Here is an 18,218-nt window from a genome sequence, read left to right as displayed (position 1 = left end):
GAGAAGGCAATGGCACCCCACTGCAGTACTCTTGCCTCAAAAATCCCATGGACGGAGGAGCTTGGTAGGCTGCAGTCCATGGGATTGCTAAGAGTCGGACACAACTGAGCGACTTCACTTTCACTTTTCACTTTCATGCATTGGAGAAGGAAATGGCAACCCACTCCAGTGTTCTTGTCTGGAGAATCCCAGGGACGGGGGAGCCTGGTGGGCTGCTGTCTATGGGGTTGCAGACTCGGACATGACTGAAGCAACTTAGCAGCAGCAGCAGCAATTGATAAAACAAGTACACAGGAAATCAGTGAGATATAATGAACCTGAACAACACTCACTGACCTGATGGACATTCGTAGAACATTCCACCCAGCAACAACAGAAAATACAAGGTTTTCAACTGCACATGGAACATTCACCAAGCTAGCTTAGTACATTTTAAAGAACTGGAAGCATATAGACAATATTCTCTCTCCACAATGAAATCAAACCAAAAATCAAACAGAAATCTGGAAAATCGTAATTATGGCTGATTCATGTCGTATGGCAGAAACAAGGCAACACTGCAAAGCAATTATCCTCCAATTAAAAAAGAAATTTGGAAAACCTCCATACAATGGAATACTACCCAGGAATATAAAGAAATGAGCTATTGATACATGCAACCAAATGGATGACTCAAGAACGATATGCCAAGTGAGAAAACCAGTCACAAAAGCCGATATATTGGATGTTTTCACCTATATGATCTTCTAGAACTGGTGAAACTATAATGACCAGTAAAACAGCAGCTGGGATGCCAGAAGGAAATTACCTGCAAAGGCACATGAGGATAGAAATACTCTATAGCTTTACTGTGGTCTGTAGCCACACAATGCTACATACTTGACAAAAACTACTGAACCTTACAATTAAAATAGGTAAATTTTTAAAAATCACACTATTTTTCATCTCTTCATTCATCTAATCTATGACTACATTTACTGTGTACATTCTAAGTCCTTTGTTCTACTGGGCAATGAGGTCTTAGCACCAGCAGGTAGACTTCAGACCTGGGTTTTATGGGGTTTATGGAATCTGAAAAGGTAATCACAGCTGTGTAAACTTTCCGCTAAATTGGTGTCCAGGAGATGTGGAGATAGTCTGGGAATTAGGGATTTGTGTAATAGCTTCAAGGCAAGAAATACATTTGGGGAAATGCAGTGGGCTATCTAAATCTATTATTATTACAGTTACCAGAATGACTTCTCAGGCCTAAGTTCATAACCCTCCTAGTGAAAATATCCTGAAACAATTCATAAGATTCTTAGTACCAGATTTTTCACTCTCTAATGTTGTGCAAATAGATGAATCCTTTCATCAAGTAGTTGTTTCATTTTCTTCATGAGAAAACTGAGGCTCAAAGAAATTAAGTGCCCAGAGTTGGGACTGAACTGAAGTCCTTCCTCTTGATTTTACAGATCTTTCCTGAGCCCCAGGCCTTAGCACAGTTTCTACTCAACTTGCCTGTCTATTTTCAGACTTGAGGAATGCACGGTGGAAAGTGGATATTCTAATCTTGCAACTACGAATAGCTATGATATGGTAAAAGCTTTCAGGGTCCATGACAACTACAGCTTCGTGCTCTGGTGAAATATGTGAGCTGTGGTTCTTTACAGAGGCAGACATGGCAGAGATTTTAATGTCAAAAACCCCATCTTCACAGCAACTGGCTCTCTGAGTGTGTGTGTGTGTGTGTGTGTGTCTGTGTGTGTGTGTGTGTGTGTGGTGGCGGTGGGGCTGGGGTCCTCTAACCTTGAGGCAGCTGCCAGGGTCCAGCTCGAGTGTCAGCCAGAGCAGCTGCCAAGTTAATCTACCAAACAGGGAGACATTTCTCTGGACATCCCTGTTCCCATCAAGTGGTTTGGACAAATTTCTCCAACCACAGTCTCTAAGCCTCACTGGGAAGGGCGAAGGGGAATGTGGAGGGTCTTTCATTGCTGCTGCTCCTGCTTCTGGAAAAATCTAATTGCCACACCTATTCCCAATATAAAACCTAGTTGTCCTGGTGGGCATGGAGGTGGAACGTGTGCTAACCCTCAGGTGTAGTTAGCATATAAGCAGTGTGGGAAAACAAGGACAATGGAGGAAGCAGAGTGGACCAGGAAACCTCCCTGGAGATGAGGCTCACAGAAGCTGCTTTTCAAGTGCAGCCACCTGATCACAGTGCGCTCCCCACTTATTATTGCCCTGTCTTCTGAGGTTGACTGGGGCACGGTGCAGTTTCTTAAAAAAAATATTTAAAAATTAACACAGAAAGTAGATCAGATATAATTGCCACCAAACTCTTTGTGCTGACTGAGAGTACAACAGGCAGGGTCTAAAAGGCTGGGAACTTTAAGGGTTGATTTTGCAGCTGAAGACCAGCCAATGTATAGGACCTTTGCACAGTGTGACACAGGCCTGAATTCAAACCTTGCTGAGCAGTTAGTTTTCTTGGAGAACCAAGGTGGGGAAGGCAACAGTGTGCCTCCTATATAACAAAGAGCAGAATCCAGGGTCACTACCCATGCAGAAAGCCAGTGTCTGGTTTTTGCCATCACCAGTTTCTAACATTTAATCTGCCCATGTCATTAGGTGAAGAGAGAATGTACATGCTAAGGCATCAGAAATCACAGACAGCAAGAACAGGGTAGTTTTCACTGTGTGAATAGCCCTGAGGCAAGCATCAGGAAACATCTTCCTTCTTAAATGGATTGTGGTTCTGCTGATGGGGCTCAAGTGAGTTTACAGATTAGCAAGTAAGCCTGAGATGCTTCTGTCATTCTAAGGCCCCCTCATATCCCAGGATGGGTTAAGAGAGGTAAGACCACCAGTGAATCAAGGAGAACCTGCGTGTCACATCCTAAATGTTCACAGAAAGACTAACGAAATTTGAAATTCTAACAAGCTAACTAACTTCGCATTGCATGCCTAGTCGCTCAGTCATATCCGACTCTTTGTGACCCCATGGACTGTAGCCTGCCAGGCTCCTCTGTCCAAGCAATTTTCCAGGCAAGAATACTGGAGCTCGTTGCCATTTCCTACTCCAGGGGAACTTCCCGACCCAGGGATCGAACCTGGGTCTCCTGCATTGCAGGCAGATTCTTTACCCTCTGAGCCACCAAGGAAGCCTTGTTTATCCCACAATATAATTAAATAAGAGCTGTAACCACCTTATATAGAGCCTGTTTAAATATACCAATTTATATACCTTTATCTAAATTCTGCCAACTTCTTTAACTTTAGTTTTCATAAGGACTTTGCATTGAACAAATATCTAGTGAGTTGAGTTCTGAGGCAGTGAAGGTGAATCAGGCCTGCAAAACCTTCACAGGGATGGAGAATCTGATGCTGTGGTGAGGTCTCTATTAATCTGTCCATACCCCCTTTCAGGCAGGGATCAAAGAATGGTCCTCCATCATAAACAGGTGTCCTTCTCTAGGTGAAAGGCTCTTTCTCAAACACCAAGAACTACCCAAGGTTCTTGGCAGTAATGAAAGTCAATTCACCATACCCTCCACCCACAACCCCACCCCCCGCCTCGCCCTCACGACAGGCACGTGAATGACAGCATCCATGACATGGGCTCCAGTGGACAGCAGACAAGCAGCAAGACTTCCCCCGCAGCCTCAGAGGAGCGTTACAAGGACATATGGCAACAAAGTCCCAAACCTGAACTCTCAGAATAGAAACGGAACTCTTCAGACAGCTATTCAGATCTACAATTATTCGGGATATTCCAATTATGCACAGACTTTTCTCTCCCTCCCCATTTGCCCCACTGAGCCCATGACCGATAACTTCCTGCCCCTGTTGTTCATCACAAATGACAGGAGGAGGAGTTATGCCCTTGAGCTGACGAAGACACTCAGAACATTCTAGGATACACAGGTTCTGACTGACTATTAGACACTGGGGTAGGTGCCACTCACACACAGTTATAGGCATGACAGGGACCCACGGGGAGCCTACTGCCATCGCTGAGTAGACAGCTAATGAGGCAGAAAGGAGCTATGAGGGGAACTTCCGGGAGAGTCAGTGTCAACCCGGGAAAAGTCAGCGAGCCAGAAATAGCCGAGCCCTTTCAGCTCCAGTCACCCAGGATCACTTCTGAGCTACAGGCACAGGGAGCTGGGTCTCCAGTCCAGCAGAGTCATTTACTCAAAAGTACGTGGGGTTTAAATCTTTAAATATGATTCATGAAGCTGATAATATTCAAAAGATTATGAAAGGAGTAAGACGGTTAGTCCCTAAACCTCCTAACAGTCATCAAGAAAAGGCTTGACTATGAGACAACATACCAAAAATAATATACTGTCTGTTGGCTTTATAACTTTTCTTTAGTTCTAATTTGTTATAGCCAGTAGATGAACATTGGCCCTCTGGCTCCTTATTCGGTCAGATCTCACTTGGCCGAAATGTCCCTTATGTGACTGCGCCTGGGCTCCCCTCTCTTAGGAGAGACACTGTGGACTCTGAGGGTGCAAAGAGAACCAGAAGTCACCTGCTACCTGCCCACCAAAGCAGTTACCTGCCCACCTGGGTTCCTCTCTGGTGAGGCAGATGATATGCTGCTACTGAACTGATGGAAACCTGCATAGTCCTGTATGAGGCCTTTGCTGGTCATCCATCTAAGAGCAGACTACTCATAGCATTCTGGACACCTTTGGAAAATGGCCTTCTCTAATGGCTATTCTGCCTGGAGAATCCCATGGACAGAGGAGCCTGGTGGGCTACAGTCCATGGGGTCGCAAAGAGTCGGACAGGACTGAGTGACTAACACTTTCAATGGCTATTATGGAGGGTCCACTCCCACTGGATTACTGAATAATTGCCCAATGAGTCTTGTTCTGAGTCAGGATCCCCTTCCATGCAGGATTAGATGACGGAGTGATTCTCTTCAGGAAGGGGCTGTGAGGCCACGAGTAGTGCTTGGGAACTTGGATCTTTTTAGATTGGCAGAGCCTCAGAATTGGGGGAGAAATTCATCTCTGGGCCTACAGAAGAGAAACATTATTGAAGAGCTACATGAGATGTTAGTCAAGGGAAAAGAAAAGATTTCCTACCCATTAAAGTAAAAATCAAGCATTGAATCTGACGCCAGATGTAGTGAAGTATAAGAAAAGCCAAAAGTGCTAGGCAGATTCCTAACTCCTGTGAGAAAACAAGAAGAAAGCTTCACTGATATTATCACAAATAATATTTTCATCTTCATTCAGATGGATTTTTCATTTTCATTTCAATTGTGCTCCTATCTTGGGTTATTACTGTTTTTCTGCCTGACTCAACATCCACCAAGTATATAAGGAATCCCAAAAACTTTTAGAAATAAATTTCCCATCTGTCTTTAAGAAAACTTTCTACTCCACTTCTTTTACAACCTAAAACAACCTTCAAAGATTTCCTCACACCAAACATATCTTTTCTGTCATTTTTCATTTGTGAAAATAAATACATGGCACAAAAGCAATCCATCTTTGAATTTTCCAAAAATCATTTCCATTTATTACCTCATGGAAATCGAGGTTCACTTGAACAGATAGTTAAGACAGTAAGAATTTTATGATTTTTGAAAAAATGCTGTTTGTTGTTGAAATCACCTGATGACCCAGGAGCACGGAACTCGAGCATATTTTTTCCGCCAGCCCCTGTCTGGGCAACACCCACACGTCATTTAAGAACACTCATGGGTATGAAGTAACCATGAACATTCTTCTTTGTGAAGAAATTGTAGAAGATTTCTTCTATGGAATCTTCTTTGAGCCATGCAAACATCTAGCCCAGTGTTAGGAAGAAGAAATGAACTTCAAACTTGCATTTTGATAAGAAAAAAAAAAGTATTAAATGACCCCTTAAAAAATTCCAAAGGAGGGAAGTCTGTATTTTTCTGCTCCCAGCAGCACATGGGTAGGAAGCACCGGTTTAATAAAGCCAAAACTATCTTTGTCCAGCCTTCACCAGCACGCTCCCAAAACCAAAACCCAAGAGTCAGAGGTTATTTTCCAGAGCCGACATAGAACTTGACTCAAACGTGCCTGCTAGGCGTTGGGAAAGACACAGAAGCAAGTGATTAGTCTTTGGAAGCTCAGAGAGGACGCAGAAAAGGCCAAACAAGGGCCAGTGGCCAGTGCAGAGGAGGACCAGGGACGCCAGGCAGTCACTGCAGACAAGCAGCTTTCACCTGCATGCCTAGGGGCCAGGCCCGCTTGCACTCCCGCCCCTGGGCAACCAGGTGTGAAGTCTCCACGCATGGGCAGAGTAAAGTCAAATTGGTGTCTCTTTCACTTCATATCAGGCTTAGAAAAACAAGCCAACTTGGGGTAGATGAGTCGTTCCCCTTATCTCCCAGGCCCCAGGTTCTGTCCGCCCCTTCAGAAGCCCTTCCTCCTTGCTGCCATCCCAGCAGGACCAGGCGGCGCAGGGAGCATTCAGACCCCAGACCATTCATTGACACTAACCTGAGAAGTAGCTGCAGGTGAGCTAGCATCCTTACCACTCACTGCTGCCCTCTCCCTGGCTGCGGCTTCCGCCCCTTCAGCCTTCCGCGCATGCGCATCCTCGGAACCTGAAGGCCCTACGCGCCCGAGACTTCCGCTCCCTGGGGCGGAAGGTGGGTTGGCGGTGGATTTCCGGGTCTGGCCTTTATACCAACTAGGGTAAAGCAAGGGGTCCGCAGTGTCCGTTGCTGCTGGGACTGGAGTTTCAGACTCTGTAGTCTGCTGGGAGCCAGTGGGCACCACCTCCCCCTTCACAGGATGGATAAATTAAAAGCAAAAAAAGAGAAAAGCAGTGGATTTTAGTTCCCTTCAGGTTTGCAAAGGGATAGCTCTCTGTGTGTGGGCCCGATCTAGTGCGTGTTTCAGCTCAGCCCACCCTCCACAAGGGCTCAGGGCAAGGAATGCAGCCAGCATTCTTGTCTCAGCCTCTATTTGTGCCCCCTCGTCTTTCCTGGGCTTGTCTCACTAGACTGTGGCCTTGGTCAGGTAGATAGCAGAAGCCTAGAACAAAGTTTGCTTATAAAATAGCAGATAATGGAAGAAAGGGCAAGCTATTGACCAGAATTAATTTTGTATATTATACGTGGGTCCTCCAAAACCTCTTTTCTCAACCCCCAAATTGAAATCTAATTGATCAAACCCAGCTGTCATTTAATTATCATACCCATTTCGATTTCAGTGCAATTGGTACACCCAGAATTTCAAGATTCCAGGAATTATAGTCTTTTAGCTTAGTTTCCTATGGAGACAGCATAAGATATAATTCCATCTCTGAGTTCCCTCTTTGCAGTTTTGTTTCTATTGATAATTCCAATCCAGGTTGAAACCAGGACTTTTTTTTTTTTGATAAGTCTTCATTGCCCACAAACTCAACGGGTTGGGACTGTCAAAGGTGTCGTGAAGTCAGTACAGAGGCTTGAGAATCAAACAGTGACATCTTAGAAAACATAGAGTCAGCCACAGGACAGCCACAGACAGTGTCTGGGATGAGCTAATTTCATAAGAAATTTTTAAAGACAATTCTGTCAACACATCATCTCATCAAATGACAGAGACATAGGAAACCTCAGCTTCCTTTATTTGCCCATTGACCAAAAGCTATAGTTCGGTTTCAGGGTAAGCAACAGGGACATAAACTAGTATGGTTTCTCTATTTAGTTTCTTTATTACCTTACAGAAAATTGAAAATTCTGAAAATATAACCATTTTAATCTCTCAACCTATACACTTTATCTATACTAAGAGTCAATGCCATGCTCTCAGCTCTCTCTGAATTCACATGTTAACACACACATACACAATTGCTATAGATTGCCTCAGATTTAAGGGTGGGAAAATTATGTGAAACTGAGTCTTTCCAACCAGTTATAACCACAAAGACCCTGCTTAACGCCCTAGAAGACTTTCTCCCTGACACTGTGATGGCCCTAAAATCTCGTGTCCTCCATATACAAATGCCTGGCGTAGCATTTCCTTTACTTGAGGTAGAATAAATTGAGCTGCTCAGCAAGGAGGCACACCTGCGTGTCCTGCAAGAGGGAACTCAGAACTGAGTTACCTGTGTCACCGGGGCTTCCACAGCAGGTAGCAGGGCTGGAGGGGGGTCCGGAGAGGAAACTGGGGGTGCCTCAGGGGCAGCCTGGAGCTCCAAGGTCGGTGGAGAGGGCTCCAAGCCTTTCTCTGTACTTTCATCTCCCCCTGATGACTCAGTCTGGACGTCTTCCACCTCTTCCACTTCTACTCCCTCTTCTTCACCTTCTCCTTCTCCCTCTTCTCCCTCTTCTTCTTCATCTTCATCCTCTGATAAGGTAATGCGTTTTCATATTGTTATAATTACCATTGCGGCCATGAAAAACACGACTGGCCAATATTTGTAGCTCAGATTAAGGTCAGGGCTACGGAAATCCTCTCCATCAGACACTCGACAGCAGCAGGGGGCTTGCGCTTCCAGTTAAATGTGGACATGATGCTGTGCAAGTGGTCCCAGTCATCACCACCCTGCTTGCTCCCTTCCCCAGTACAAAGTGTGGTCCTCTCGACCACCGTGCACCATCCGCCTGACCCCCAGAGCCTGTTCCCATATCTATCATGTTCTGTCACATCTGCCAGTTTCTGGAGGACTGGGACTGTCACTTACTTTTTTCTATCAAATTAAATGGAAAAGCACATCTCTTCCTTATGTTAGAAGACACACAAAACCCTGGTCCTATTTAACGTCTCACCTCCTTGGTGCAGTGAAGGATGATTATTGCCATAGTTAACGCCATGACTCTTTGTAACCCACTGATCTGTTTTTTTGTGTGTGGGGTGTGTGTGTGCTGTCTTCAATGTGGTTTGTTTAAAATTAATTTTTATTGGAGTATAGCTGCTTTATACTGTTGTATTAGTTTCTGCTGTACAGCAAAGTGAATCAGCCATAAGTATACATCTGTCCCCTCTTGTTTGGATTTCCTTCCCATTTAGGTCACCACAGAGTGCTGAGTTGAGTTCCCTGCATACAGTAGGTTCTCAGCTACCTATCTTATACATAGTATCAGTACTATAACCCACTGATTTTAATATTTCCTCAGGCAATATTAATGATAGACAATATTAAGTAATTTTTAAAGAAGATCCATCCTGAAGATTTACTTCTAAAGTTATGTCTGTGGACACTGATATAAATCCATGGCATTACAGTGGTCTAGCCAAGGAGCCTTGTCATCTAACTGAGCTTCTCTTTTCAGCTATCTCATCCGGATCAATTTCCAAGAATGGGGTTTCTGGGCCAGATGAGAGGGATGTGTTTATAACTCATTGAGTACATCTGATCACATAACCTCAGTTTTATTTCCAGGTGTGACTTACTCTGTGACTCACTCTATGACTCACTCACTAGTGAAAGTGCTAATGGTACAGTATCTAAATCCAAGTGTCTTCCATGTTTTATTTTTATCGCATCCTTAACCTTACAGCTGATGACACTTTACATCATTATCATAATGGCTAACACGTTGTGTATGGTTGAAGTTGAGATATTGGCATCACCATCAATTATTAAATATTTGATGACTCAGAGTTAATGCCCTATAACCAAATGATAACAAGCACTGTGATAGGCAAAGCTAAATAAACAACATCCACAAACCGTTTGATTCTGTCAGGAAATAGAGCTTCATGTTGGATTATGATCCTTGTGAAGCTGTCAACATCCATTCTGGAGATGATCCTGAATCCCCCTTTCCTCCCACTAAAACCTTCTGCCACTTTCACACACCTGCAGTTTTGAGCAAATGGTCACAAGAATAACAAACCTCTGTAAAAATCAATTTCACGTATTATTTTTTCTTCTCTATTGAGGTTGACTGTGAAGTGGTTCATGTTCTCATAATCGTGTTCTATTTTCTCCATCTGAAATGCCTTCGATGCTTCAGAAATTCTGCAAAAAGACAATTCCCACTTTCTGTTACTGTGTAAAGTTTGATGGCATTGGGTAAAAATGAAAGATATACTTTTTTTCACAAAATGAAAATTACTTACTTTTGTAACAGGGTTTTGGCATTCTGTGGAAGCAAACAAAAGACAAGCCTACTTAAATTGTTTTCATCAAAGATGTGTTAAGATTGAATTCTTTCCTTTGCTGTCTCTTAAACATCTCATAGCTTAGTTTTTAAATGCTGTAAATAACTACTGTTTTCTATACCAGATCCCTCTTATATTTAAGCAATGCCATGGTCCCTTAAATATATGCTTGTGAAATAGTTTAAACAGATGGAGAGATAAGCACATATATTTTAGTTGAGAAGATAGATCTAAGTGAGATGTACAAAAAATATTGAAAATTCAATGACGGTCCTTCTTCAGCACCCACTGTCTTGGTTTGTTTCCTCTGGGGCCAGAGAGATACTTACCTGCAGAAACACTGCCATTTCCGGCTCATCCATGAACTGTATCCCCGATTCAACCAGCTTTGACACGTTCTCCAAATGGTCAGAATATTTTTTGATGAGAGCACGGACATGTTCCAGCTTCTCCTCTTGAGTTCGGGTGATGGCTTGGGTCATTTCATTCTTCCTCTCCTCCAAGATGCCATACAGGTAATCAAACTTCTCACAGAGTTCCTGTTTCTGTTTTCTGCAGCATTCCTGTTAGTTGGGTTAGCTAATGTTAGTGTTCAAAGAGTGGAAAAATTACATGGGCATTTCAGGAGAAAAGAAACTTTACTTATGTAGGTTTTTTTTTTTCTTTCCCCTTAGGCTATCCTTTCAGTATACATACCTACTGAGTTCATGTGTCGAAAATCCCATTTTTATCATACTTGCTGCTTAAGACTCTCCCCAATCAATCAAATTGGCTAAGTGGATGGATGATTTTGTCTTCTTTTTGATGAGTCATGCAACTTGCAGGATCTGAGTTCCTTGACCAGGGACTGGACCCAGGGTAGGGCAGTGAAAATGCTGAATCCTAACCACTAGACTGCCAGGAAACCCCCTGGATTATTTTTCAATCTTGTGTTTTATAAGTGGAGAATTTCATAGACGTGGTTTTAAGTGTGGACAGGACTGAGTTTAAGTTTTGTTGTGGTGGTTTATATAATAGTTTTATATTTTGCTTTGGAATGAGTTTAAGTATGGTAGTGGTGGTGGATTAGTTGCTCAGTCGTGTCCAACTCTTTGTGACCCCATGGACTGTAGTTCACGGGCTTCTCTGCCCATAGGATTCTCCAGGTAAGAATACTGGAGTGGGTTGCCATGCTCTTCTCTAGGGGATCTTCCCGACCCAGAGATCAAATCCATGTCTCTTGCATTATAGGTAGATTCTTTACAACTAAGCCACTTGAAAATCCCAGTCAGGTGGGATTCTCTTAGTCAAATAAGTGACTAAGTATACTCTTAGCCAGATAAAAGTTAGATAGCTTATGTCAGCCATCTAACATTGAGTGGTTTAAATGGAACAACTACTTTATTCCTATGTTATATTATTTCTGTTAATATCCTGCTCTTTTTAAAAAAATAAATAATTTTATTTATTTATTTTTGGCCATGCTGGGTCGTCGTTGCTGTGCAGGCTTTTCTGCAGTTGTGGCAAGCAGGGGCCACTCTCTAGTTGCAGTGCATGGGTTTCTCATCGTGGTGGCTTCTCTAGTTGTGGCTCCCGGGCTGTAGCTGCACGGGCTCAGTAGCTGTGGCTCATGGACTTAGTTGCTCCACAGCATGTGGAATCTTCCTGGACTAGGGATCGACCCGTGTCTCCTGCATTGACAAGTGGATTCTTTACCACTGAGACCCTGGGGAAGCCCTTTAGTCTGCTATTTAAAAATGATTTGTGTTATATTGACCCTTAATAAAATTACTGTCATTTTAACAGCAACTATCATTTGCTTATACTTTACAGTATCCAAAATGCTACCCCATGCACAGTGTGTACTTTTTTTTATTATTATATGACTATATATGGTGTAAAGCATTCATAATATTGCCTAGCATACAGTAGGCACTATGTCAATGTTTGTGAAATTTAGATTCCATTTTCCTTAATTTGAGTCGTTCAATTGTAGAATTTTGAAGCTATGTGGACTGTCAGAAGTGAGTGCCTGTGTGCTAAGTCGCTTCAGTTGTATCCAGCCCTATGGACTGCAGGCTGCCAGGCTCCTCTGTCCATGGGGTTCTCCAGGCAAGGATACTGGAGTGAGTTGCCATACCCTCCTCCAGGGGAATCTTCCTGACCCGGGGATCAAACCTACATCTCTTGTCTACCTGCATTAGCGGGTGGGTTCTTTACCACTAGCACCACCTGGGGAGCCCGGACTCTCAGAAGTAACCTGCTCCAGACCAATCATTTCACTCATGTGGAAACTGAAACCTAGCCGAGTTAAGTCACTTTCTCAAGTCATTTGCCATTTAGCGTTGGTGCCTCACATATAGCCAAGGTTTCTGAACTCTTGGGTCCTTGCTACTCCAACCAAGTAGCTGTGATTTGCTTTAATTGGAAAAAATGTATGTGAAGCACTTATGAACTAAATATATGCCTCTTCACAAAGCTACCGTGCTGAAAGCTGAAAGTAGGCTTTTACAGGCAAGAAACCGCAAATTGTTTCAGAAGCATATTCATGATAATTCTTTTAACAAGATTCCCTAAGTGCTTACTATGTATCAGGCATTGTAAGATCAAAAAAACTCGTCATACTTTCCCAGTGTTCAGGTGGATGGGAGGAAAATTATTGTATTTTCTACTTTCTTAGAGGAAAACCTCACTTCTGGTTTTTTTTTTTTTTTTGTCTTTTTCCTCTTGCTGAATGTGCCTTTATATAATTCTGTGTAAAATATGTAAGAGTTAGACAACTCTGTTTCTGAAATGGGAAAAACACATGCTTATCTTTTGGAATTATGAAAATGGTACTTACAAAGTTTCAGAAATTCACTTAAGATGTTCAGGTTAACCTAATGTCATATTCAAATGAGAAATAGGTATACTCCATGAAGTTGAAATTCTACTTTTTACACATACTCTAAGGTAGAAGAAACACGTGAGATATTAGCATGGTCAACCCTCCATCTTTCTGGGCTGAGACTTTCAAGGTGCCTGAAAGTCAGTGAAGACCAAACACTTCAGTTTATCAACTTGCCCTCTGAGGCAATTAGGGAACAGGTATATATTGCTATGGAAAACAAAAAACAAAAAACCACTCTCAGAGGCCACCTTGCTACTGACAGTGATTACTCTGATGTCATATCCACTGTGCCTTTGTAAATGTGGACCTGGAACACTTTCAGCAGAGTCTTTCTAGCAACCTAAAAATGGAATGGAAAACATGTGAACCTCTGCATTATCAAAATGTTGGCAGACAGCACACTTTAAAGGACAGCTGTTACATGCAAAAGCATGATAGCAACCATGTTTATCTCTTCTGCACACAAAATAAATGTCCCTACCTCAAAGATTTCTCCTTGTTTTTGTCATAGCTTTTCATTTATTTGAGGAAAAAGACATCTATCTTTAAGCCCAGTTCCAGTCTGGGTACCTCCCCCACTTTTCTGTGTATTAACTGAATCAAGACATATACTTTCCGAATCTTCAAGATTACTTTTACAAATATTTTGGATTTCCCTGGTGGCTCAGATGGTGAAGAATCTGCCTGCAATGTGGGGGACCCAGGTTCGATCCCTGGGTCAGGAAGATGCCCTGGAGAAAGGAATGGCTACCTACTCCAGTATTCTTGCCTGAAGAATTCTATGGACAGAGGAGCCTGGCAGAGGAGTCCATGGGGTTGCATAAAGTCTGACACAACTGGGCAACTAACACTTTCACTTTTTCAAATATGATGCCTGTGGTTCCTATGAGTATAGTGTAGTGTGGTGGTGTGTGTGTGTGTGTGCACGCACGCCCACACACATGTGTTTCTGCATGAATGTGTTTAACAATTGAAGTAACTTCCATCATAAATACACTAGGTGTTGGCTTCCAAGCATATTCTGATGCAAAGCCTCTGACTGCAACTTGATCTTCCTCCTGGTTCTGCCAGAGACAGTAACATTTATATTTATTTATATAGAAGAACAAATTAAAGATATCTGTAATACCTTAATGAAAGTAAAAATTCATCCCAGGACTTCCTTGGTGGTCCAGTGGTTAAGACTCTGTGCTTGTACTGCTTTGGGCACAGGTTTGATCCCTGGTCTGGGAACTAAGATCTCACATGCAACATGGGGCAGCCACCAAAAAAAAAAAAAGTCCATCCCGTCTCTAGAGAGAAGTCAGTATTGGTAAAATATACCAAAAAGGGGTGAGGATATAAAGGGAATACTATTTTGCTCACATGGAAATGGTAAAATGATAGGTAGACTAACTATTTCTAACCAATGCCATAACATCTAGATGAAAAGAAAAAGAAAATCAAATCATTTGGTTGCTTCTTTAGAAGCAAGTAGGTAACCCACAATATTTATCTTAAAAACATTGTTTAGATGTTTCCTTTATAGAAATGTTAAAATTGACAGGCTCTAATTTTTAGCCATTCTTATATTTTAGTGGAAATAAGAAAAAAGAAGATGTGTGAATGCAAAGGGGTGCTTTTTCATGGAAAAAAAAAATCAGCAATAGGTGATTATATACTAAAGAGTAGGTAGATAGCCTGTCAATCAAAGCAGCATTATTAGGTTTTATCATTAACTTTTCATTCAGTCAGTTCAGTTCAGCCGCTCAGTTGTGTCTGACTCTTTGCAGCCCCATGGACTGCAGCATGCCAGGCCTCCCTGTCCATCACCAACTCCTGGAGTTTACTCAAACTCATGTCCATCGAGTCAGTGATGCCATCCAACTATCTCATCCTCTGTCACCCCTTTCTCCCTCTGCCTTCAATCTTTCCCAGCATCAGGGTCTTTTCTAGTGAGTCAGTTCTTTGCATCAGGTGGCCAAGTATTGGAGTTTCAGCTTTAGCATCAGTCCTTCCAATGAATATTCAGGACTGATTTCCTTTAGGATGGACTTGCAGTCCAAGGGACTCTCAAGAGTCTTCTCCAACACCACCGTTCAAAAGCATCAATTCTTCAGCACTCAGCTTTCTTTATAGTCCACCTCTCACATCCATACATGACTACTGAAAAATTTACTGAAGATTTACTGAGCCCAGCCCCACCCATCAGAACAAGACCCAGTATCCCCCTCAGTCAGTCTCTCCCACCAGGAAGCTTCCATAAACCTCTTATCCTTATTCATCAGAGGGCAGACAGACTGAAAACCATAATCACAGAAAACTTAACCAATATGATCACATGGACCACAGCCTTACTGAACTCAATGAAACTATGAGCCATGCCGTGTAGGGCCACCCAAGACAAACGGGTCATGGTGGAGAGTTCTGACAAAACGTGGTCCACTGGAGAAGGGAATGGCAAACGACTTCAGTATTCTTGCCTTGAGAGCCCCCGTGAACAGTATGAAAAGGCAAAATGATAGGATATTGAAACATGAACTCCCCAGGTGGGTAGGTGCCCAGTATGCTCCTGGAGAACAGTGGAGAAATAACTCCAGAAAGAATGAAGAGACAGAGCCAAAGCAAAAACAACACTCAGTTGTGGATGTGACTGGTGATAGAAGTAAACTCTGATGCTGTAAAGAGCGATATTGCATAGGAACCTCGAATGTTAGGTCCATGAATCAAGGCAAATGGAAGTGGTCAAACAGGAGATGGCAAGAGTGAACACTGACATTTTAGGAATCAGTGAACTAAAATGGACTGGAATGGGTGAATTTAACTCAGATGACCATTATATCTACTACTGTGGGCAAGAATCCCTTAGAAGAACTGGAGTAGACATCATAGTCAACAAGAGTCAGAAATGCAGTACTTCAATGCAGTCTCAAAAATGACAATGATCTCTGTTCGTTTCCAAGGCAAACCATTAAATATCACAGTAATCCAAGTCTATGCCCCAACCAGTAATACTGAAAAAGCTGAAGTTGAATAGTTCTATGAAGACCTACAAGACCCTCTAGAACTAACACCCAATAAAGATGTCCTTTTCATCATAGGAGACTGGAATGCAAAAGTAGGAAGTCAAGAGATACCTGGAGTAATAGGCAAATTTGGCCTTGTAGTACAGAATGAAGCAGGGCAAAGGCTAATAGCGTTTTGCCATGAGAACGCACTAGTCATAGCAAACACCCTCTTCCAACAACACAAGAGAAGACACTACACATGGACATCACCAGATGGTCAACACTGAAATCAGATTGATTATATTCTTTGCAGCCAAAGATGGAGAAGCTCTATACACTCAGCAAAAACAAGACTGGGAGCTCACTGTGGCTCAGATCATGAACCCCTTATTGCCAAATTCAGACTTAAATTGAAGAAAGTAGGGAAAACCACTAGACCATTCAAGTATGACCTAAATCAAATCCCTTACAATTATACAGTGGAAGTGAGAAATAGATTCAAGGGATTAGATCTGATAGACAGGGTGCCTAAAGAACAATGGATGGAGGTTCGTGACATTGTACAGGAGGTAGGGATCAAGACCATCCCCAAGAAAAGCAAATGAAAAAAGGCAAAATGGCTGTTTGAGGGGGCCTTACAAACTTTCCATTGGCTCACCCTTTCCCCTGGCATTTATTCCTCTCTGAAAACAATCTTATTTGTTTGTCTTACTGTCTAAACTCCTCCTCTGGAATAAACCCTTCTTGAGTGCAGGAACATTTTTTCTGTTTATCTCATCACTATTTCAAAGCATTGTGTGTCAGAATATGGTATATAATGTACATGGGAGGAACACGGTCTGAAAAACTGGATGAGTGAAATATGACTTGTATTTAGGAATCCTCAGCCCTCACTCACAAGTTTCTATCAATACTGTGTTCTCTTCCAAAGGCATGTATTTAAGTGGATGCTCAAAACCTCTTCTTCATTTAACACTCTAAATAAAACAGCAAAAAATAGCTAGGAAGAAAAAATAGCTAGGCAATTTCAGGGACAACATTTAACTCAGGACAGGTTTGGTTTTTTAATCTGTACAATAAGAGATGGGCTTAGATGATTGCTAAGGTCACTTCTGGCTCTGCAGTCCCAAAGGCTCTACAACTTTAGGTAAATGTGGAGATATTTGGAGTCTTCAGACTGTGAAGTGCCTCTTTATACATAGAACACTTTTTTCCACGTGGGGCAAGTTTTAGAATGATCACCAACAGCACTGAAATGTGAATTATACATTCTAGCCCAGTGACGTCAGTCCCAGCTTGGGACTGTGCCATGGCCGTGACAGGAAAGCCTAAGACGATTGTGTCTACCGCTCTTGCCATGTAGGGCGCATGACTCTGTGACCAAAATAGAGCTGAAGATAAGCTCTGAGCCCTCCACTTGTCACTGAGCAACTGTGACTCGACCCAGCCCATTCATATCTCCACCACATTCCTCAACTTTCCAGACACCTTTGTTCAAAACAGCGGCTCTGGGTCTGGAAGGGTCCACCTAGCCTCGTTTGACACAGTACCTCCAAATTACCGTCATTAAGCCAAACAGGGTTTCATTCCTTCTCTCCTCAACACCTGCCCCAAATCAGACAGTAGGTTAATCATGCTCAAGAAAAACTATATTAAAGTAGGATGATTCTCCTGAAGAATTCAAGGCCAACCCCTCATTGGTAAAGCCCAATTCTGGTCATGAACACATGAGAGAAGCCCCATGAATGCAGACTATAGGATGATAACCCTGGTCTCTGACAGGTTTCCCTAAAAAGGGGGCAGATAAATTAGAAAACCAGCACCCCTCGAGGGACATAGACTGGTGTTCAGCCTCTCCTCCACCAGCTCAGCACCTCTGTGCAGCAGAAGAAATCTGTTCAGTGGCCAGGGGTCTCAGGACTCCTAAACTTAGGCTCTTTCCCACCACGTGGTGTTGCCACCCACTTCATGTCGGAAGAGTAATTATGCTATAACTTAAGGTGTTCCTGGCATTAGAAGTTTCCTGGGCTAGTCCAGATCATTTAGAAGATCCTTGAGAAACCCTCCAAAGGCTGAGGGTCAGGTGTACCAGCCTTGACTTGAGCCCCTCAAGTCACAAGACCAGCTCAAGACCAGCCAAGCAGCTGTTTTTCTCTAGTCTGTTGTGGAGAGTTGGCACCTTTCCTGGAAGGGGCCCAGCCTCCCTCTGTCGCCAATATTTCAAGTTATCACAAAGCCCCAAAGCATAGAGCTAATATCTACTTCCATTCATTTTCAGTTTTTCCCACC

The 18,218-nt window shown here is 42.8% G+C and overlaps 1 protein-coding gene across 6 annotated transcripts in view; it reads right to left on the bottom strand.

The window, feature by feature from the left end:
• TRIM55 (tripartite motif containing 55) overlaps positions 1–18,218 on the bottom strand; it is a 47,612-nt gene that overhangs the window by 12,183 nt on the left and 17,211 nt on the right. For 3 of the 6 annotated variants that reach the window (XR_005724597.1, XR_005724598.1, XM_040261309.1), the window contains exons 5-9: positions 10,403–10,636; positions 10,032–10,054; positions 9,806–9,930; positions 8,071–8,312; positions 6,474–6,761 (exon numbers count right to left, since the gene is read on the bottom strand). Coding sequence is in view for 4 of the 6 variants with exons in the window: in XM_040261309.1 (XP_040117243.1) it covers positions 6,474–6,761; positions 8,071–8,312; positions 9,806–9,930; positions 10,032–10,054; positions 10,403–10,636 (912 nt within the window). In the remaining 2 variants the exon portion in view is untranslated. Of the gene's footprint in view, positions 1–687; positions 5,013–5,081; positions 5,170–6,473; positions 6,762–8,070; positions 8,313–9,805; positions 9,931–10,031; positions 10,055–10,402; positions 10,637–18,218 lie in introns of those variants that run through there. The other 3 variants (XM_040261310.1, XM_040261311.1, XM_040261312.1) reach the window with 3 other exon arrangements.

This window comes from Oryx dammah, unplaced genomic scaffold (genome assembly GCF_014754425.2).
Source record: "Oryx dammah isolate SB20612 unplaced genomic scaffold, SCBI_Odam_1.1 HiC_scaffold_19, whole genome shotgun sequence".
Lineage (NCBI taxonomy): Eukaryota > Metazoa > Chordata > Mammalia > Artiodactyla > Bovidae > Oryx > Oryx dammah.
This window is presented reverse-complemented; position numbering and strand designations above follow the sequence as displayed.